Source organism: Phyllobates terribilis, unplaced genomic scaffold (assembly GCF_046119375.1).
Source record: "Phyllobates terribilis strain yellow unplaced genomic scaffold, ASM4611937v1 Scaffold_13__5_contigs__length_258822181, whole genome shotgun sequence".
Classification (NCBI taxonomy): Eukaryota; Metazoa; Chordata; class Amphibia; order Anura; family Dendrobatidae; genus Phyllobates; species Phyllobates terribilis.
In genome coordinates this window covers 119131842-119151185 of record NW_027362773.1, presented here as the reverse complement: position 1 = coordinate 119151185, position 19344 = coordinate 119131842, and the positions used below count along the sequence as shown (strand labels likewise).

Sequence of the window (19344 nt, the reverse complement as noted above, 5' to 3'; positions counted from 1 at the left end):
GCCAGCACAGTTCTGGAAGAACATTCTTTGGACAAATGAAACCAAGATCAACCTCTACCAGAATGATGGAAAGAGAAAAGTATGGCGAAGGCGTGGTACAGCTCAAGATCCAAAGCATACCACATCATCTGTAAAACACGGCGGAGACAGTGTGATGGCTTGGGCATGCATGGCTGCCAGTGGCACTGGGTCACTAGTGTTTATTGATGATTAGTGTTGAGCATTCCGATACTGAAATATCGGGTATCGGCCAATATTCGCGGTATCGGAATTCCGATACTTAATTCCAATACTTTTACAATATCGAATACCGGAATCGGAAGTTCCCATAATGCCTGCGCTCTGCAGTGTCTCTGAACGATGACAAGCTGGGTGGCAGCGCTCAGCTGCGATCCAGCCTGTCATCAGAATGCCATCCCAGCGTGGGAGAATTCTCCTGATTGTTTAAAAGCCGGCGGGCGGTAAAAAGCAGCCGGCTTTTAAACAATCACACAGCCCCATACTGCTTCCCCGCAGCCTCCCACCCCGATCCTCCGCTCCCCTCGCCACCTCCCATCCCGATCGTAAGTTAGGACCGGGCGGGGAGCGCAGCACCAAGGAGCGGGGAGCGAAGGACCCGGGCGGGGAAGCCGGCAGTGAAAAGACTTCACCGCCGGCTTTCCCGTTCTGTGCTGCGCTTTCCCGCCGGTTATTTCAAATGAACAGCTGAGGTATCAGGTGATGCCGATCAGCTGTTCATTTGAAGTCGCCGCGGTGCCCTCAGAGGGTTCATGTGCGTTCATGCTTGACTGCATTGCATGAACTCACATGAACTTTCCCACGGTCGCACAGGTCAGCCTCACCTCCCAGACCCGTCATGATTGGTGTGTGTGGGTGTCTGTGCGATGTGTGCGTGTGTGCGCGGTGTCTGCGGATGTGTGCGGGTGAAAGCGGTGTGTGTGCGGTGTCTGCGGGTGTGTGCGCGGTGTCTGTGCGGGTGTGCGCGTGCATAGGCCGATGTGACACTACTACTCCCATCGGCCTATGTCTGTCCCCGGTCCACTCGTGCTAGCAGGATCAGCTCGATGGGAGCAGTAGTTCCCATCAGCCTGATCCTGCTATATAAATTGCCCTACTGTGTCCCCAATAAATTTTACATACATGTCATTGGTGGCCAGTGGTTACCTGCAATAAATTAGTTCATACATTACCTGGCCCCGCCGATCGCCACCTAAAATACAGTAAAAAATAAAAAACTACACCTATACTCACCTAGACACCTAATTCCCCGAAGCCATCGATCTCCTGTAATAAAATATAAAATAATAAACCACAACCTTATCCTTACCCCTCCATAGTAGTCCACGAGTGTCCCACGATGATCTCCAGTTCAGAGCAGCCACATAGAATGTGACCGCTCTGAACCGCTGCCGCCGCTAGAATGATGGGGCCGTAAAGCAGCCCCGTCACTGCATAAGCGGGTTCGCCGGAGTTCAGGCAGCGCTGCTCCGGTTAGCTGCTTTACGGCCCCGCTGTATCGTGAGAAATTCCCACGGTACAGCAGTGCCATAAAGGAGGTCTCCGGAGCTGCGCTGCCTGAATGCACTCCGGTGACCTCAGTCAGGGCTCACGCTGCCGGGAGCGGACGTGTTCCCGGCAGCGTGAGCTTACAGTAGCCATGCACAGCTGTCACCATCTCCAGATGTGACAGCTGTGCATGGGAGATCAGCGCAGGAACGTGGACAGGTAACTATTTTTTTTTAGTAAACTAAGAATTAAATAAAATGGTGTGTTTTATTTCAAATAAATTATTTTTTTCTGGGTGTAGTGTGTGTTTTCTTTTTAACACTTTGTAGGTTAGTAATGGGGGTGTCTTATAGACGCCCATCATTACTAACCTGGGCTTCATGGCAGCTGGCGCTGACATGAACCCCAGCCCTATTACCCCCTGCCACCGCACCAGGGCAGCGTGGAAGAGCGAGGCTAAGTGCCAGAATTGGCGCATCCTATGGATGCGCCATTTCTGGGGCGGCTGACGGCTGGTGTTTCTAGCCTGGGAGGGGGCCAATATTCATGGCACCCTTCCTGGGCTATTAATATCAGCCCCCAGCTGTCTGCCTAGCCTTTGCTAGCTATTAAATTAGGGGGGACCCCACGTCATTTTTTTGGGGGGGTCCCCCATTTTAATAGCTAGTAAAGGCTAGGTATTCAGCTGGGGGCTGATATTAGTAGTCTGGGAAGCTCCGTGGGTATTACCCCCTTCCCAGGCTTCAAACATCTGCCCCAGCCGTCTGCTTAACCTCCGCTAGAGACTAAAATTATGGGGGATCCCACGCCAATTTTTTTTTAAAATAAATCCTTTATTTTAACACTAAATGACATTTGAGGAGTTAATAAAGATGCAGTCCCTAAATTATTATTTATTTTTTAATTAATTTTTCCCAAAAATTTTGACGTGGGCTTTGCCATATTTTTGTATGCCAGCCAGGTACAGCATCCAGCTTCTATGAACGCGCCATTTTCCGGGGTGGCTGCGGACTGCAATTTGCAGCGGGGGGGGGCCCAGAAAGCTTGGGTCTCCCTGCACTGCAGATTCCATCCCCCAGCTGCCTAGTTGTACCTGGCTGGACACCCAAAATAGGGAGAAGCCCCACGTATTTTTTTTTTAAATTATTTCATGAAATTCATGAAATAATAAAGAAAAAAAGGGCTTCCCTATATTGTTGTGTCCGGCCAGGTACAAATAGGCATCTGGTGGTTGGGGGCAGCCCGTTCCTGCCTGCTGTACCTGGCTGGACACAAATATAATGCGAAGCCCCACATCAATTTTTTTTTAATTATTTCAGGAAATTCATGAAATAATTAAAAAAAAATTGATGTGGGGCTTCGCCCTATATTTGTGTCCAGCCAGGTACAGCAGGCAGGAACGGGCTGCCCCCAACCACCAGCTGCCTATTTGTACCTGGCCGGACACAACAATATAGGGAAGCTCTTTTTTTCTTAATTATTTCATGAATTTCATGAAATAATTTAAAAAAAAAATACGTGGGGCTTCGCCCTATTTTTGTGTCCAGCCAGGTACAACTAGGCAGCTGGGGGCTGGAATCCGCAGCGCAGGGAGGCCCAAGCTTTCTGGGCCCCACCCGCTGCAAATTGCAGTCCGCAGCCGCCCCGGAAAATGGCGCGTTCATAGAACCGCCATCTTCTGGCGCTGTACCCAACTCATCCAGGGCCCTGGTGCGGTGGCTCACTGGGTAATAAAGGGGTTAAGGCCAGCTTGGCATTATCAGCTGGCCCTAAGCCCGAAATTCATGGGGTCACGCCAATATTAGACATGACCACCATGAATTTCTAGTAAAGTATTTAAAAAAAACACAACACCCAGAATAAAGTCCTTTAATTGAAATAAAGACACAATTCTTTATTGTTCTAAATTAAACCATACTTACCATCACGCCCATTCCAGCTGAAGCCAACGATCTCCTGCAATAAAAGTAAAATAATAAAGCAACCTCATCCTTACCTTTCCATGGTTCCCACGATGGCTCCAGCTCTGCTACATCGAGATGACAGGCTGGACCGCAGCAGAACGCTGCCATCCAGCCTGTCATCCCGCGGACACTGAGAAGCGCAGGAATGCTTCCGCTCCTCAGCGTCTCTCTGTGACGGCATCCAGATGAGCCGACAATGAACTCGGCTCACCTCATGCACGTCACTGACAGCGTGGGAGAATTCTCCTGCACTCAGCGCTTCAGCGTGAGAATTCTCCCACGCTGTCAGTGACGTGCATGAGGTGAGCTGAGTTCATTGGACATGACCTCACCTCATGCACGTCACTGACAGCGTGGGAAAATTCTCACGCTGAAGCGCTGAGTGCAGGAGAATTCTCCCACGCTGTCAGTGACGTGCATGAGGTGAGCCGAGTTCATTGTCGGCTCATCTGGATGCCGTCACAGAGAGACGCTGAGGAGCAGAAGCATTCCTGCGCTTCTCAGTGTCCGCGGGATGACAGGCTGGATGGCAGCGTTCTGCTGCGGTCCAGCCTGTCATCTCGATGTAGCAGAGCTGGAGCCATCGTGGGAACCATGGAAAGGTAAGGATGAGGTTGCTTTATTATTTTACTTTTATTGCAGGAGATCGTTGGCTTCAGCTGGAATGGGCGTGATGGTAAGTATGGTTTAATTTAGAACAATAAAGAATTGTGTGTTTATTTCAATTAAAGGACTTTATTCTGGGTGTTGTGTTTTTTTTTTAACTTTCACTATGGGGTTAGTAATGGGGGTGTCTTATAGACGCCTCTCCATTACTAACCTGGGCTTGATGTCAGCTGGCATTATAAGCTGACATCAACCCCAGCCCTATTACCCCCTGCCACCGCACCAGGGCAGCGTGGAAGAGCGAGGCTAAGTGCCAGAATTGGCGCATCCTATGGATGCGGTCATTTCTGGGGCGGCTGACGGCTGGTGTTTCTAGCCTGGGAGGGGGCCAATATTCATGGCACCCTTCCTGGGCTATTAATATCAGCCCCCAGCTGTCTGCCTAGCCTTTGCTAGCTATTAAATTAGGGGGGACCCCACGTCATTTTTTTTGGGGGAGGGGGTCCCCCATTTTAATAGCTAGTAAAGGCTAGGTATTCAGCTGGGGGCTGATATTAGTAGCCCGGGAAGCTCCGTGGGTATTAACCCCTTCCCAGGCTTCAAACATCTGCCCCAGCTGTCTGCTTAACCTCCGCTAGAGACTAAAATTAAGAGGAACCCCACGCCAATTTTTTTTTAAATAAATCCTTTATTTTAACACTAAATGACAAGTACAGTAAGCAACACTGTCACTGTACTTCATATATATGTGACTGACATGTTTCTATCTATCTAATCTATGTATGATTCTCTATTCCTTCTATTCTAAATTGTCGGGTACCGCTGCTGAATTGCCGGCCGGCTTTCTTAAAGAGACGGTGCATGAAAACACTATTATTTTTTTAAATAAATCCTTTACACTAAATGACAAGTACAGTAACCAACACTGTCACTGTACTTCATATATATGTGACTGACATGTTTCTATCTATCTAATCTATGTGTGAAGCTCTATTCTTTCTGTTGTAAATTGTCGGGGACCGGTGTATGCGCTGATGAATTGCCGGCTTTTCGCATAATACATTCTACATTATTCTTAGTTGTTTTACTTCATGTAGAATTAACCTACAAGGAAAGAAAGGGTTTATTTTCATTCCGATATTAGTGTCCCATTGACTTGCATTGGTTTCCGGTATCGGAATCGGCGATATCCGATACTTTTTGAGTATCGGTCCGATCCAATCCGATACGATATTTCCTGATATCGGAAGGTATCGCTCAACACTATTGATGATGTGACACAGGACAGAAGCAGCCAAATGAATTCTGATGTATTCAGAGCCATACTGTGTGCTCAGATCCAGCCAAATGCAGCCAAACTGATTGGTCGTCATTTCATACTACAGATGGACAATGACCCAAAACATAAAGCCAAAGCAACCCAGGAGTTTATTAAAGCAAAGAAGTGGAATATTCTTGAATGGCCAAGTCAGTCACCTGATCTCAACCCAATTGAGCATGCATTTCACTTGTTAAAGACTAAACTTCAGACAGAAAGGCCCACAAACAAACAGCAACTGAAAACCACCGCAGTGAAGGCCTGGCAGAGCATCAAAAAGGAGGAAACACAGCGTCTGGTGATGTCCATGAGTTCAAGACTTCAGGCAGTCATTGCCAACAAAGGGTTTTCAACCAAGTACTAGAAATTAACATTTTATTTACAATTATTTAATCTGTCCAATTATTTTTGGTCCTTTTAAAAACAGGGTGGCACATGTTAAGGAGCTGAAACTCCTAAACCCTTCATCCAATTTTAATGTGGATACGCTGAAATGAAAGCTGAAAGTTTGAACTTCAAATGCATCTGAATTGTTTTGTTTACAATTCATTGTGGTAATGTCTAGAACCAAAATTAGAAAAATGTTGTCTCTGTCCAAATATATATGGACCTAACCTCATTTGAACAGCTCACAACCACATGGGAGTGACTGACGTTCCAGTGTACACAGGGAGGAGGCGAAGTAGTCTTTGTCCACCATTTGTTCTTCCCGCCACATGCTGGGATGTCAGTCACACTGCTGTGTGCGTGATCCCAGTACACAGTGGTTCTGGACTAGTACACTACCTGCAAGCATGGACTATAATGGAACAGAAAAAAATAATACCAAAAGCTTGTGTGAACCAAGAAAGCAACGCATTGTCCACGCGAAACGCGCATTGGGTAGGTGTCCTTGCACCCTTTCATCCCCATTGGGGGGGTTCTCAGCCCTTGGGTAAGTGTTGTACTATCTATGGTCTTTTACATTGCACTTCTCAGCACACTGCATTTTCATGTTCCTTCACCTGTGACCTTCCATCTCTCTGGCTTTGACTTAGTGTGGATGCTCCATAGCAGTATTGTCTGCTTCCCCCCTCTTGCTCTATAAGCCTTTATGTGGCCAGGTGTTAAAGGTGCTTACTGTTGGTCGTGCCATAAACATTTTTTGCTCTATTCCGCAGCATTTACCCAGGGCTGACTACTCTCTTTTGGGGTGTCTGCTCTTTGCTTAACACATAGTCTGTTATTCTTTTTTATGGACTCTCTATGAATTTTATGGTGTATCATAATATTTAATAAATATTTTTCTACTTTCATTAAAAAAGCTCCCTCTGTCTCTTGTTTTCATAACAAAAACATTATAAACATATAAAACATTTTCAGCAGTTCAATAATGGTGCTCCTTCCGGGGAAGCACCTGTCCATGATAGGCCGGCCCAGCCGGGTCATCAGCCGTAGGTGGCGGGGGTTTGCTCTCCTCCCCCACCTTGTGGACATTCAGGGCCATGGGTATGACAGGAGATACGGGTCCTGCTGACGGGGCGGCTGCTCCGGCCGGGTTGATCATCAGGGCGGTGAACCGGTGCTCTGGCGTTGTGCTGTTCCTCAGACATTCTCGCGCCCCCCTAGCGAACCGTGGCCTACCTTCGTAGCTTTTCTTCCGGTAGGCCGCAGCTCCGCAGGCAATGGTCTTCTTTAGGACCTTGCGTCGCTTGCGTCCTACGTCAGAGAGCTCAGCGACGCTCCTTTCAGGACCTGGCGCTTCCTGGTTTGACGTCGAGGCGTGGAACTTTGTAGGAACTGCTAGGCTCTGGCTCGACTGCACTGAGTCCTTCTGTGTCTGAGCAGGAACTGCTGAATCACTCACTGGGCTGCCTAGCTCCACCTTCCCTTTATATATCCCTAACGGGCTCCCTCTGGTGGTCTGAGGTGGAAGGTGGAGGTGTGTGTACGCTGTGGGGGCCTCTTGTGGAGGAATCCATTCATGCACCCTTCTAGAATCTGTGGCACTCATGCATAGCAGGGCACCACACATAGTTCTGTATATATGTAGAACTAGATGGTGGCCCGATTCTAACGCATTGGGTATTCTAGAATATGTATGCGGCCTACCGGGCACAATCAGCAGAACGTTGTTTAAATTTGGCGCCAAAATCGCTGATTGGTCGCGGCCGGCAACCGCGACTAATCAGCAGAACGTTGTTTAAATTTGGCGCCAAAATCGCTGATTGGTAGCGGTCGCCGGCGGCCGCGACCAATCAGCAGAGCGTTGTTTAAGTTTGGCGCCAATCTCGCTGATTGGTCGCGGTCGGCCGGCGGCCGTGACCAATCAGCAGAGCGGCGTTTAAATTTGCAGCCTATATCACTGATTGGTCGCGGCCGGCCACCGCGACCAGTCAGCACAGCGGTGTTCAAATTTTGCGCCAATCTCGCTGATTGGTCGCGGTGGCCGACCGCGACCAATCAGCAGAGCGGTGTTTAAATTTGCAGCCTATATCGCTGATTAGTCGCGGTCGCGATTAATCAGCAGAGCGGCGTTTAAATTTGCCGCCCATCTCGCTGATTGGCCGCGGTAGCCAGCCGCGACCAATCAGCAGAGCGGCGTTCAAATTTGCCGCCCATCTCGCTGATTGGTCAAGGCCGGCCACCGCGACCAATCAGCGTCATATTAGTGTGGGCCCGGAAGCGGCGCTGCTTGTGCGGCTCCGTATTAGCGAGGACCGGGGAGTGGCGCTGCCTGTGCGGCTCCTTCTGCAGCGAGAAGCCGGGAGATGAGGGGCTGCTCGCAGCAGAAGCATCCCGACCGGTCCTCCGTTCACACTTGCTGTCAGGAGATCAGCGGGCCAAGCCACTGATCTTCCGACGTTAGCCGCATGGAGGTCAGCGGCGCCGGTCGGGGTAGTTGTGCTGCTTGCGCCACTCATCTCCCCGCTGCATCGCCGCTGACCTCCGTCCGCCAGATGAGCCGCTAACGGCCGCCATCTTTTTTCAGAAATCCCGCGGCGCTGATTGGCCGCTGCCAGACCAATGAGCGACGCGGGATTTCCAGGACAGACAGACAGATAGACAGACAGACGGGATAAGACGATTATATATATAGACTAGATGGTGGCCCGATTCTAACGCATCGGGTATTCTAGAATAGGTATGCGGCCGACCGGCAGCAAGCAGCAGAGCGGTGTTTACATTTGGCGCCAAAATCGCTGATTGGTCGAGGCCGGCAACCGCGACCAATCAGCAAAGCGGTGTTAAAATTTGGCGCCTATATCGCAGATTGGTCACGGCCGGGGGTCGCGACTAATCAGCAGAGCGGGGTTTAAATTTGGAGCCAATAATGCTGATTGTTTGCGGCCGGTGGTCGCGACCAATCAGCAGAGCGGTATTTAAGTCTGGCGCCAATAATGGTGATTGGTCACGGCCGCGACCAATCAGCAGAGCGGTGTTTAAATTTGTCGCCAATAATGCTGGTTATTCGTGACCGGTAACAGCGACCAATGAGCAGAGCGGTGTTTAAATATGGCGCCAATATCGCTGATTGGTCGCGGCCGGCCACCGCGACCAATCAGCAGAGCGTTGTTTAAATTTGCCACCAAAATTGCTGATTGGTCGCGGTGGCCGGCCGCGACCAATCAGCAGAGAAGGGGTTTAAATTTAGCGCCAATACTGCTGATTATTCGCAGCCAGCGACCGCGACCAATCAGCAGAGCGTTGTTTAAATTTGGCGCCAATCTCGCTGATTGGTCGCGGCTGGCGTCCGCAACCAATCAGCACAGCAGTGTTTAAATGTGGCGACAAGATCGGTGATTGGTCGCGGGCAGCAGCCGCGACCAATCAGCAGAGCGGTGTTTAACTTTAGCGCCAAGATCACTGATTGGTCGCGGGCGGAGCGCGCGACCAATCAGCGAATCGTATTGGTGAGGACCGGGGAGCGGAATCGTATTGGTGAGGACCGGGGAGCGCCGCTGCCTGTGCGGATACTTCCGCTGCGAGTAGTCGGGAGATGAGCGGCCCTCGACCAATCACCGATTTTGGCGCCAAATTTAAATATCGGCCGCGACCAATCACGGATTTTGGCGCCACATTTAAATAGCGTCCGCGACCAATCAGCACAGCGGTGTTTAAATGTGGCGCCAAGATCGGTGATTGGTCGCGGCCGATATTTAAATGTGGCGCCAAGATCGGTGATTGGTCGCGGGCAGTGCCAGCGACCAATCAGCGATTTTTAACACAAATGTCCGGGCCTTTGTAATACCATGTGGATACTGTGGGGACATCAGCGGCTAGGGTGTCCAGGGAGGACCGGGGAGCGGCGCTGCGGGTCGGGATACTTCTGCTGCGAGCGCCCGCTCATGTCCCGGGTTCTCGCAGCGGAAGTATCCGCACAGACATCCAATTGGTCACGGCCGCTATTTAAATGTGCCGCACAAATCGGTGATTGGTCGCGGGCAGGGTCCGCGACCAATCAGCACAGTAGTGTTTAACTTTTGCGGCAAGATCAGTGATTGGTCGCGGGCCAAGACCGCTACCAATCACCGATTTGTGCGGCACATTTAAATAGCGGCCGCGACCAATTAGATGTCAGCGCCGCTCCCCGGTCCTCCCTTCACACCCTAGGCGCATGGATGTCAGCGGCGCTGCCTGTGCGGATACTTCCGCTGCGAGAACCCGGGACATGAGCGGGCGCTCACAGCAGAAGTATCCCGACCCGCAGCGCCGCTCCCCGGTCCTCCCTTCCGCATGGAGGTCAGCGGCGCCGGCGGTCCGTCCGCTGCTACCGGCCGGGAGATGAGCGCCTCGCGCCGCTCATCTCCCGGCTGCATCTCCGTCCCGCAGATGGGTCCGGCGGTCGAGGTCCTTCTGCTGGTACCGGCCGGGAGATGAGCGCCTCGCGCCGGTCATCTCCCGGCTGCATCGCCGCTGAGCTCCGTCCCGCAGATGAGCCGCTAACGGCCGCCATCTTTTTTCAGAAATTCCGCGGCGCTGATTGGCCGCTGCCGGACCAATGAGCGACGCGGGATTTCCAGGACAGACAGACAGATAGACAGACAGACGGGATAAGACGATTATATATATAGATGATACGTAAAATAGTATAATGCACCATCCCATGCAAAACTAGATTGAGAATGTTTGGTGTTTCTTACTTTTTGATGCGTCTTTCCATGTTGGTATCTCCTTCAGCTTGATAAAATCTTTCACGGAGTAATGTTCACGTCTCTGCTTACTGTTGAGACCCTTCAGAAAAGCTAAATATATAGAAAGAGAAGAAAATAAATGAAACATTAGAAATATTTATAAAAAAAAAAAAAAAAAAAAAGTCCCGGAGAACCTCTTAACAATGGGCCTAAGAACTTACAGGCAGGTAATTGCTACCTATCGGTCTGTTGAGCCCAATGCCGGTCTCTGCCGGCACAGAGCGGTCACTGATCGTTCATGCCGGCATTTCAGTGGCTTGAGCATGATGTCATGTCCAATAGAGTATCGGCTTCTCTTCCGCTTTGATCTGTTGACTGCCAACATCATGCTGATTGACAGCTGGCTCCCTGCTGCCTAACTGCGGGGAGCCAGTTGTCTATCAGTATGATGTCGACATTCACACCCCATCGCCAGAGCAGAGAGGAAGAAGAGCTGCTCTGTTGATATATAGTAGCTAAATCGCGGACAGGGCGCCGGGTATCCTCTGTTAGCAACTACCCACCCGCCTGTTAGTTTTTAGGTCCATAGTAAAAAAAAAATTCCTTGATAACCCCTTGAAAACTATTAAAGTTGACTTACGCAAAGCATTTAGTATTGCAACAGCAAGTACCGGCCTGACAGTGGATTTTATGACCCAAACCATCAGTACCATTGGGATCTATGAAGCGGTTAGCTTGGGTCGGTCACTGACAATCAGGCCAGGACTTCCGGCTGTAATATGGAAGCTAAATTGTGCCGCATCACAGCTGTCTGAATGAGGCTAAACGCTATCAACTTCAGCCAGCAGTTATCACCCCAAATGAATGAAATTTTAATATTATAATTAATCCAGGCTGACACAAAATGTTCATGTTAAAACAATGCTTCAGGCAAACATGGTTCCCTGTGTGATGCCTCCTGCCCTGAGGGTGCGACAGGACAAATGGTTTCAGAAGAAGAGTCAGGGCATAATCACACGCCACAGATTTACTGCCGAAATATCTGCAACCGAACATGTCAGAATGGGGATATTTCTACAGCAAGTGCTTGGATTGTAGCTAGTCCTATATAGAAGAATGGGAGAAACACAGAAAATTCTGCACAAAAATTCTATGAATGTGACGCTCACCTCAAGAGATAAACTTGACAAAAAGATTGGCGAGCTTTAAGGGAAAACGTAGACTCCCTAGGAACGCTCGTTTCCCCAATAATCAGTGTAAATGATCTGTCAATCATCTGAGCAAAAGGCTTGTTCTTTGGGTAAAATAATTTTTAATTTAGCCTAAAAGTCATCGTTCTCTAAGCCATTCACTAAAACTCATAGTACATGGGTGGCTTTGATCGAGGAGAAATGGGAGAAGGTGGAGAGCAGCTTCTCACCTTCAGTGGTAAGTGCTAGGGAATGCTTAAAGGGAATCTGTCAACAGATTTTTGCTATGTAATCTGGGAGCAGCACGATGTAGGGGCAGAGAACCTGATTCCAGCGATGTATCACTTACTAACCTGTGTGCTGTTGCTTCAATTAAATCAGTGTTTTATCAGCAGGAGATTATCACTACAGGACTAGGTGTCTCATGCCTCCTAGTCAACTCTTCTGTATAACTCCGCTCTCACTGCTGATTGGCAGCATTCTGTCAATGTACACAGTAAGCAGCCAATCAGTGGTGTGGGCGGGGTTATACAGAGCTCAGCATTTAGAGATCTTCAGCAGAGAAAACTGTGATTGTATCAAAATGACAACAAGCAGCCCAGCAAGTGATACATCACTGGAATTAGGGTCTCTGTCTCTACATCATGCCGCTCTCAGATTTACAAATCAAAAACCTGCTGACAGATTCACTTTAATCCAACCTAAATTTTTTAATAAGAGTTTACTACACTCCTGATTAGCTTGAACAGATGGGGCATCCTCATGTGATTTATGTCTTTGGTGTAAGGCAGCAGTAGGTTCGTTTTTTTGCATTCGGTTTAGTCATATTCCTAGGTTGTCCCCATTTTGGTCGGAGGTTCTCTTATTTTTACACAAGCAATTTGAGTTCCCTCAAGTCCGGCTCCCTCAGGTGTGCTTGTTCTGAGTTATTAATGATTTTATGGGATCATATGAAAAGGGTTTTTTTTCTTTATAATTCAGATTTCTACTTTTCTGTGCCAGAAATGTTGTTATCAAGGTTTGGAAATCTATGGATCTCGCATCTACAATTTCAGCTTTGGGGTTTGTGATGGTTGGAGCGTGTTGATGATTGATGTGATTGAGTAGTTGCTTCTGTTGTTGGTGCTCAGGTTCTTCTGATATATTTATTATTGTGACCTCAATAAGTGGTATCATCGATATTACAATTATATGGCCTTGTTGCAGCTCTTACCAAAGTTTTGCCCTATGCTTAGCTATGACATTTTGATGACACTCTTTATGATAACTTATTAAGTCGGTGATAAATCTGAGCACATGTGAAATGTTTGCTAGTTGCTATTGTTATGCATAAATGCCAAAATAAAGTCTTAAAAAAAATCAATCATTCTATGTAAACAGGGCAAGTGCTCCCAAGAACAAGCGCAGCCTGTGTGCACAGCACGATCTATCACCGAATGTTCTGTGCCTATGTGAAGTGTGGTCGTTCTGTCTAAGCAGCAGAAAAAAAAGCTGCTTTTTTATCACTATGTTTTTCTGCAGGTGTCTGCACCAAAATAATCAATGTTTTTCAACCTTTTTTTAAACTGATGTTTGTCGGCATGTATGTAAATACATTCATATTTCTATACTCTTTGGCAGTCTACCGCGTATTTAGGTAGGATGCATTCAAAATACGCAACAGTAATCTGCTCTGGTGATTGTTTTGTTGTTGTTTTTTAATGCGTTTTTGGTGCAGATTTAAAGAAAAGTGTTTTTGTTCAGGGCAGAAACACTAATTTTATGCATTTCGTTGTTTTTTTAAGATGCATTTTTTCAGGTTCCCCATGGAAGAGTATAGGGAAAGAGAATGACCCCAAAAATGCACAGCTCAACAGCACCTTTAGATGCACAATGGGCAGGAGTTTTCATGAAATCACATACACTCTGCTCGCTAAGATCATTAGCAGGTGAATCGCTAGCAACTAATAAAGTCTGTATGTGACTGCATGCTTGTAAATCTGCACTTCGTGCTGTGAAAATTCTAAGATGCCAGGAACGGGCAGTCATGTGACCGCAAGCATGCGATTTGCATACTTACAGCCACATTCCGACTAGACTTGTCCGACCTCAAACTATACACTTGCACTGAGTGAGGCAGCGAACATCTAGTTGGCATGTGACCGCATGTATGCAAATCACATACTTGCACTCATTCGTCACCGCCGGCGAAATCTCACAGCGTGCAGTGCACATGCAATGAGGATTCACAAGTCTGCTGGGACATAAAGCGACTGCAGACTTGTAGCCTATGACCGGACATCCCATAGGTTGACAGTTCTATGGTAAACGGGCAAAAAGTAAAATGTGAGGTTTATGCTTTGATACTTCTCATGTTAAAGTGTAACGAAACTTTCAAGAGCTATATAAATTATTATTTTTTTTGTACACCTGCACATGCCCCTGCAGATCAGCGGAGATTCGGGTCCTGAAAGATATGAGATATCTCAGACACAGACTAGATTCTGTTGCTGTAATGTTCCTGTCTCCATTGTGTTTAAATTTGGCTCCTGAAAACTGATCTCAAAAAGACTTGTGGATGCAGACGGGATATACCGTATATCCATACGGACAGAACACTGCCTCAGTGCTGCAGCCGAGAGCAGCATCAGGGGACCGTACAACTATATATACACAAAACGGGTGTTAACTCCTTAAATGCCAATCTTTGACAGCAGCATTTATAGTGTACAGCTCAGGGTGTGCCGTTCCACACGCCCATCACACCCCAGGGCTTCATATGAAAAAATTCCCCCATATAAACCTCAGAGAGGAGTTGATCTTCAAATGAGCAGGAGGAGTTCTCTAAACATTTTTGAAGCTGTTTTAAAATGGGGATTTTGAAGCCAATTTGTTCAATCCTGTAGATTGTAAACTTGTGAGCAGGGCCCTCACTCCTCTAGTAACTGGTGAAATGTGATACATTGTATTGTTTTTATTGTCTGTACATGCCCCTACTTAATTGTAAAGTGCTGCAGAATATGTTGGCGCTAAACAAATAAAAATTATTATTATTGTTCAAAAATCATTTTTAAAAAATCCTTTGTGGGACCCTACTCTTTAGCTATGATCCCAGATTTATTTTTTTTTTTAACTAGTACAAAATCAGATGAGTTTTTCAAGCAGAAACCGCTACTTTGAGGAGTTTTTTTTCCTGAAGCTTTTTTGCTGCAACTTTTTGCTTTGTTGCTGCCTATTTTGGAGCATGTGTGAAAGTGAAGAATGGCCAACCAACTCAATGCCCAACCAATGTGTGAAAGTGAAGAATGGCCAACCAACTCAATGCCCGACCAATATGTGAAAGTGACCATTGCCCAACCAACTCAATGCCCGACCAATATGTGAAAGTGAACAATGGCCAACCAACTCAATGCCCGACCAATGTGTGAAAGTAACCAATGCCCAACCAACCCAATGCTCGACCAATGTGTGAAAGTGACCAATGCCCAACCAACTCAATACCCGACCAATGTGTGAAAGTGAAGAATGGCCAACCAACTCAATGCCCAACCAATGTGTGAAAGTGAAGAATGGCCAACCAACTCAATGCCCAACCAATATGTGAAAGTGACCATTGCCCAACCAACTCAATGCCCGACCAATATGTGAAAGTGAAGAATGGCCAACCAACTCAATGCCCGACCAATATGTGAAAGTGACCATTGCCCAACCAACTCAATGCCCGACCAATGTGTGAAAGTGAACAATGGCCAACCAACTCAATGCCTGACAAATGTGTGAAAGTAACAAATGCCAAACCAACTCAATGCCAGATCAATGTGTGAAAGTAACCAATGCCCAACCAACTCAATGCCCGACCAATATGTGAAAGTAACCAATGCCCAACCAACTCAATGCCCGACCAATATGTGAAACTGAACAATGGCCAACCAACTCAATGCTCAACCAAAGTGTGAAAGTGAACAATGCCCAACCAACTCAATGCCCGACCAAAGTGTGAAAATGAACAATGGCCAACTAGCTCAATGCCCGACCAAAGTGTGAAAATGAACAATGGCCAACCAACTCAATACCCGACCAATGTGTGAAAGTGACCAATGCCCAACCAACTCAATGCCCAACCAATGTGTGAAAGTGAACAATGGCCAACCAACTCAATGCCCGACCAATGTATGAAAGTGAACAATGCTCAACCAACTCAATGCCCGACCAATGTGTGAAACTGAACAATGCTCAACCAACTCAATGCCCGACCAATGTGTGAAAGTGAACAATGGCCAACCAACTCAATGCCCGACCAAAGTGTGAAAGTGAACAATGGCCAACCAACTCAATGCCCGACCAATGTATGAAAGTGACCAATGCCCAACCAACTCAATACCCGACCAATGTGTGAAAGTGAAGAATGGCCAACCAACTCAATGCCCAACCAATGTGTGAAAGTGAACAATGGCCAACCAACTCAATGCCCGACCAATGTATGAAAGTGAACAATGCTCAACCAACTCAATGCCCGACCAATGTGTGAAACTGAACAATGGCCAACCAACTCAATGCTCGACCAAAGTGTGAAAGTGAACAATGGCCAACCAACTCAATGCCCGACCAAAGTGTGAAAATGAACAATGGCCAACCAACTCAATGCCCGACCAATTTATGAAAGTGACCAATGCCCAACCAACTCAATACCCGACCAATGTGTGAAAGTGAAGAATGGCCAACCAACTCAATGCCCAACCAATGTGTGAAAGTGAACAATGGCCAACCAACTCAATGCCCGACCAATGTATGAAAGTGAACAATGCTCAACCAACTCAATGCCCGACCAATGTATGAAAGTGAACAATGCTCAACCAACTCAATGCCCGACCAATATGTGAAAGTGAACAATGGCCAACCAACTCAATGCCCGACCAAAGTGTGAAAGTGAACAATGGCCAACCAACTCAATGCCCGACCAATGTATGAAAGTGAACAATGGCCAACCAACTCAATGCCCGACCAATATGTGAAAGTGAACAATGGCCAACCAACTCAATGCCCGAACAATGTATGAAAGTGAACAATGCTCAGCCAACTCAATGCCCGACCAATGTGTGAAACTGAACAATGGCCAACCAACTCAATGCCTGACCAAAGTGTGAAAGTGAACAATGCTCAACCAACTCAATGCCCGACCAATGTGTGAAAGTGAACAATGCTCAACCAACTCAATGCCCGACCAATGTGTGAAAGTGAACAACGGCCAACCAACTCAATGCCCGACCAAAGTGTGAAAAGTAACCAATGCCCAACCAATGTGTGAAACTGAACTATGCCCAACCAACTCAATGCCCGACCAATGTGTGAAAGTGAACAATGCCCAACCAACTCAATGCCTGACCAATGTGTTAGGTAAACAATACCCAACCAATTTAACTCCCCCCACCTGCTGTTTTTACACAAAAATGTTATGTGGTGTCACATAGGTCTTGCACTGGTGGCCTAATACTTTTATCGTTCATGCTTGCAATGTGGAAGCAAACTTTGTTATCCAGCAAAAAAAAGCAGCAAAAATGTAGCAAGAAAAGCAGCAAAATCTGTGTTTTGGCTGCAGCTTTTTCACTGCTGAGATATCAAGTTTTGGCTGCAGAAAAAAAAGCAACGTGTGAACATAACCTTAAGAGAATAAATAAATCTTTTCACATGAACAGCAAAGTGGAATTCCCATAGAAATGAATGTTCCAGATTTTTTTTGAGCGTTTCTGCATCTCCCTGGCAGAAAAAACGCAGATTGTACATGCGGATTTTACATGCGTTTTTCCTGGCAGGGACATGCGGATGTGAAACGTTCTTCACATGCATTTCTGCATGCGGGTTGTCAAGCGCTTTCCAAGCGATTTTAGCATCACTTGGAAAGTGCTTGTCAACTTGGTCACACTATATAAATCCAAGCAAACAGCATGGATTTACTGTATATAGTGTGACCGTAAAAGAATGGTAAAAAATAAATATATACTTACCTTCTGATGGCCTGCCGACGTCAGCGGTCGCGTGACCCGTCACATGACTAAATGACGTCACGGCAGGTCCTTTTCAGACCATCGCGAGCTGCCGGCAAGCCAGGACGCATTGGATAAAGACACCGGGGGCCATAAGAAGGTAAGTATAATATTTATTTTATTCTTTTTTTACAGGTTCTATGGTACCCGGGTCCGGAGGAGAGTCTCCTGTCCTCCACACCCAGGTACCATCCGCACATAGAAACGCTTGGATTCCGCATCTACAGATGCAGATTCCATGCGTTCTAATGCAAGTCAATGGCGACGAAAACGCAGCACTTCCGCAAAATAATTGGTAGTGCTGCGTTTTTTTCCGCAATGATAATCCGCAGTGGAAATCTCCGCAGCATGTGCACAGCACATGCGGATTATCATTGGGGAACATGGCAGGCCTTCTACCAAGCGTTTTTTTTAAGTGTTTTTGCAGCGGAATTGCCACTGCGGAAACGCTTAAAAAACGCATAGTGGGCACACAGATTAAAAAAAATTATCATAATTAATATTGTGCCAAATTAATTTCACGTGAACTATCACAGGGGATCATGTGACATGTGATACATCCGGTGTGTGGGGGCGTGGGTGGAGGGGTGTGTGTGTGTTGGGGGGGATGTGTTGGGGAGGGGGATGTGTTGGGGGGCCTTGCTACTCCTATCCTAATACACCCCTGCATGCAGAGGTTTTGAAAACCCCAAAACACAAAGTTCTTTGATCTCTTCACGTCACCAGTGACCGAACTGCTCCCCCTGCTGCAGGGTGGCGGTACTGCAGCCGCACACGGAGGTTCTATTCCTACCAGTAAATTAGGAAATTACTGGACAAGCAGTTCCCTCACGCGGAGGGGCAGGCTGTTAGGGGGGCGCACAGCAGACAGGTTAGACAGGGCGACCTTCTCACTTTTGGCCTCTTTCCAGCTGGTGGAGGGAGAGTTCAGGTCAATCTTCCCGGCCATGGTGCGAGCGGAAGAAGTCAGTGGCCTCGTCGTGCAGCAGCTGGGTAGAGGGTCAGTGCGCGGCGCCCTATAGCGGGGAAGCAGCAAGATGGGCGAGAAGCGGAGGAGCCCGCGGTGTACGAGCACGGCGCTGGTCATGGAGTATAAATAGCCGCTACTGACAGGACCAGCAACGGGGTATTAATAGCTCAGGGGGAAGTGTTCTTCCTTATAAGTGACTGTGCTGTCAGCCGGCCACCAGAGGGCGCTGGCGAGTTGTTAGTGTGGAACGCATGTGCGTGTCACCTGCCTGGCTACGCTATAATAAACTCGACAGTCATTGGTTGGCGCGATGGCAGCCATTTTCTCGGAGACCAGGACATTTAATTATGACTGTTTGGTTTTCTTTTCCCTCTAGAATCGCTGATATTCAGGGCCCCAGAGAAATGCAGTGATTCTGTTCAGTCTTAGGCTTTGTGCACATGGCCAACTGAAGGAAACTAAGATGCAGAGCCCCTTAAAGGGTGATACTCCAGCATGGATTTTTTTTCTACGCATGTGGCTTATACAGTAGAGCCACAGTCCAGGCTACAGATTTAAATGGATATGGGGGGGGGGGGGGGGGGATGTGCAGTTTGGTTCTTTCCTCACCCTCCCTGAGTCCAGCGCTGAGTCTTTGTCGCTGCTCCTGGTCAGTG

At 47.6% G+C, this 19344-nt stretch overlaps 1 protein-coding gene across 2 annotated transcripts in view; it reads right to left on the bottom strand.

The window, feature by feature from the left end:
• MACROD1 (mono-ADP ribosylhydrolase 1) overlaps window positions 1-18911 on the bottom strand; it is a 912057-nt gene extending 893146 nt beyond the window's left edge. For both annotated transcript variants that reach the window (XM_073659510.1, XM_073659509.1), the window contains exons 1-2: window positions 18613-18911; window positions 10518-10619 (exon numbers count right to left, since the gene is read on the bottom strand). In XM_073659510.1, the coding sequence (XP_073515611.1) occupies window positions 10518-10619; window positions 18613-18805 (295 nt within the window). In that variant the 5' untranslated portion in view covers window positions 18806-18911. The remainder of the gene's footprint in view (window positions 1-10517; window positions 10620-18612) is intronic.
• Window positions 18912-19344: the final 433 nt, after the last annotated feature.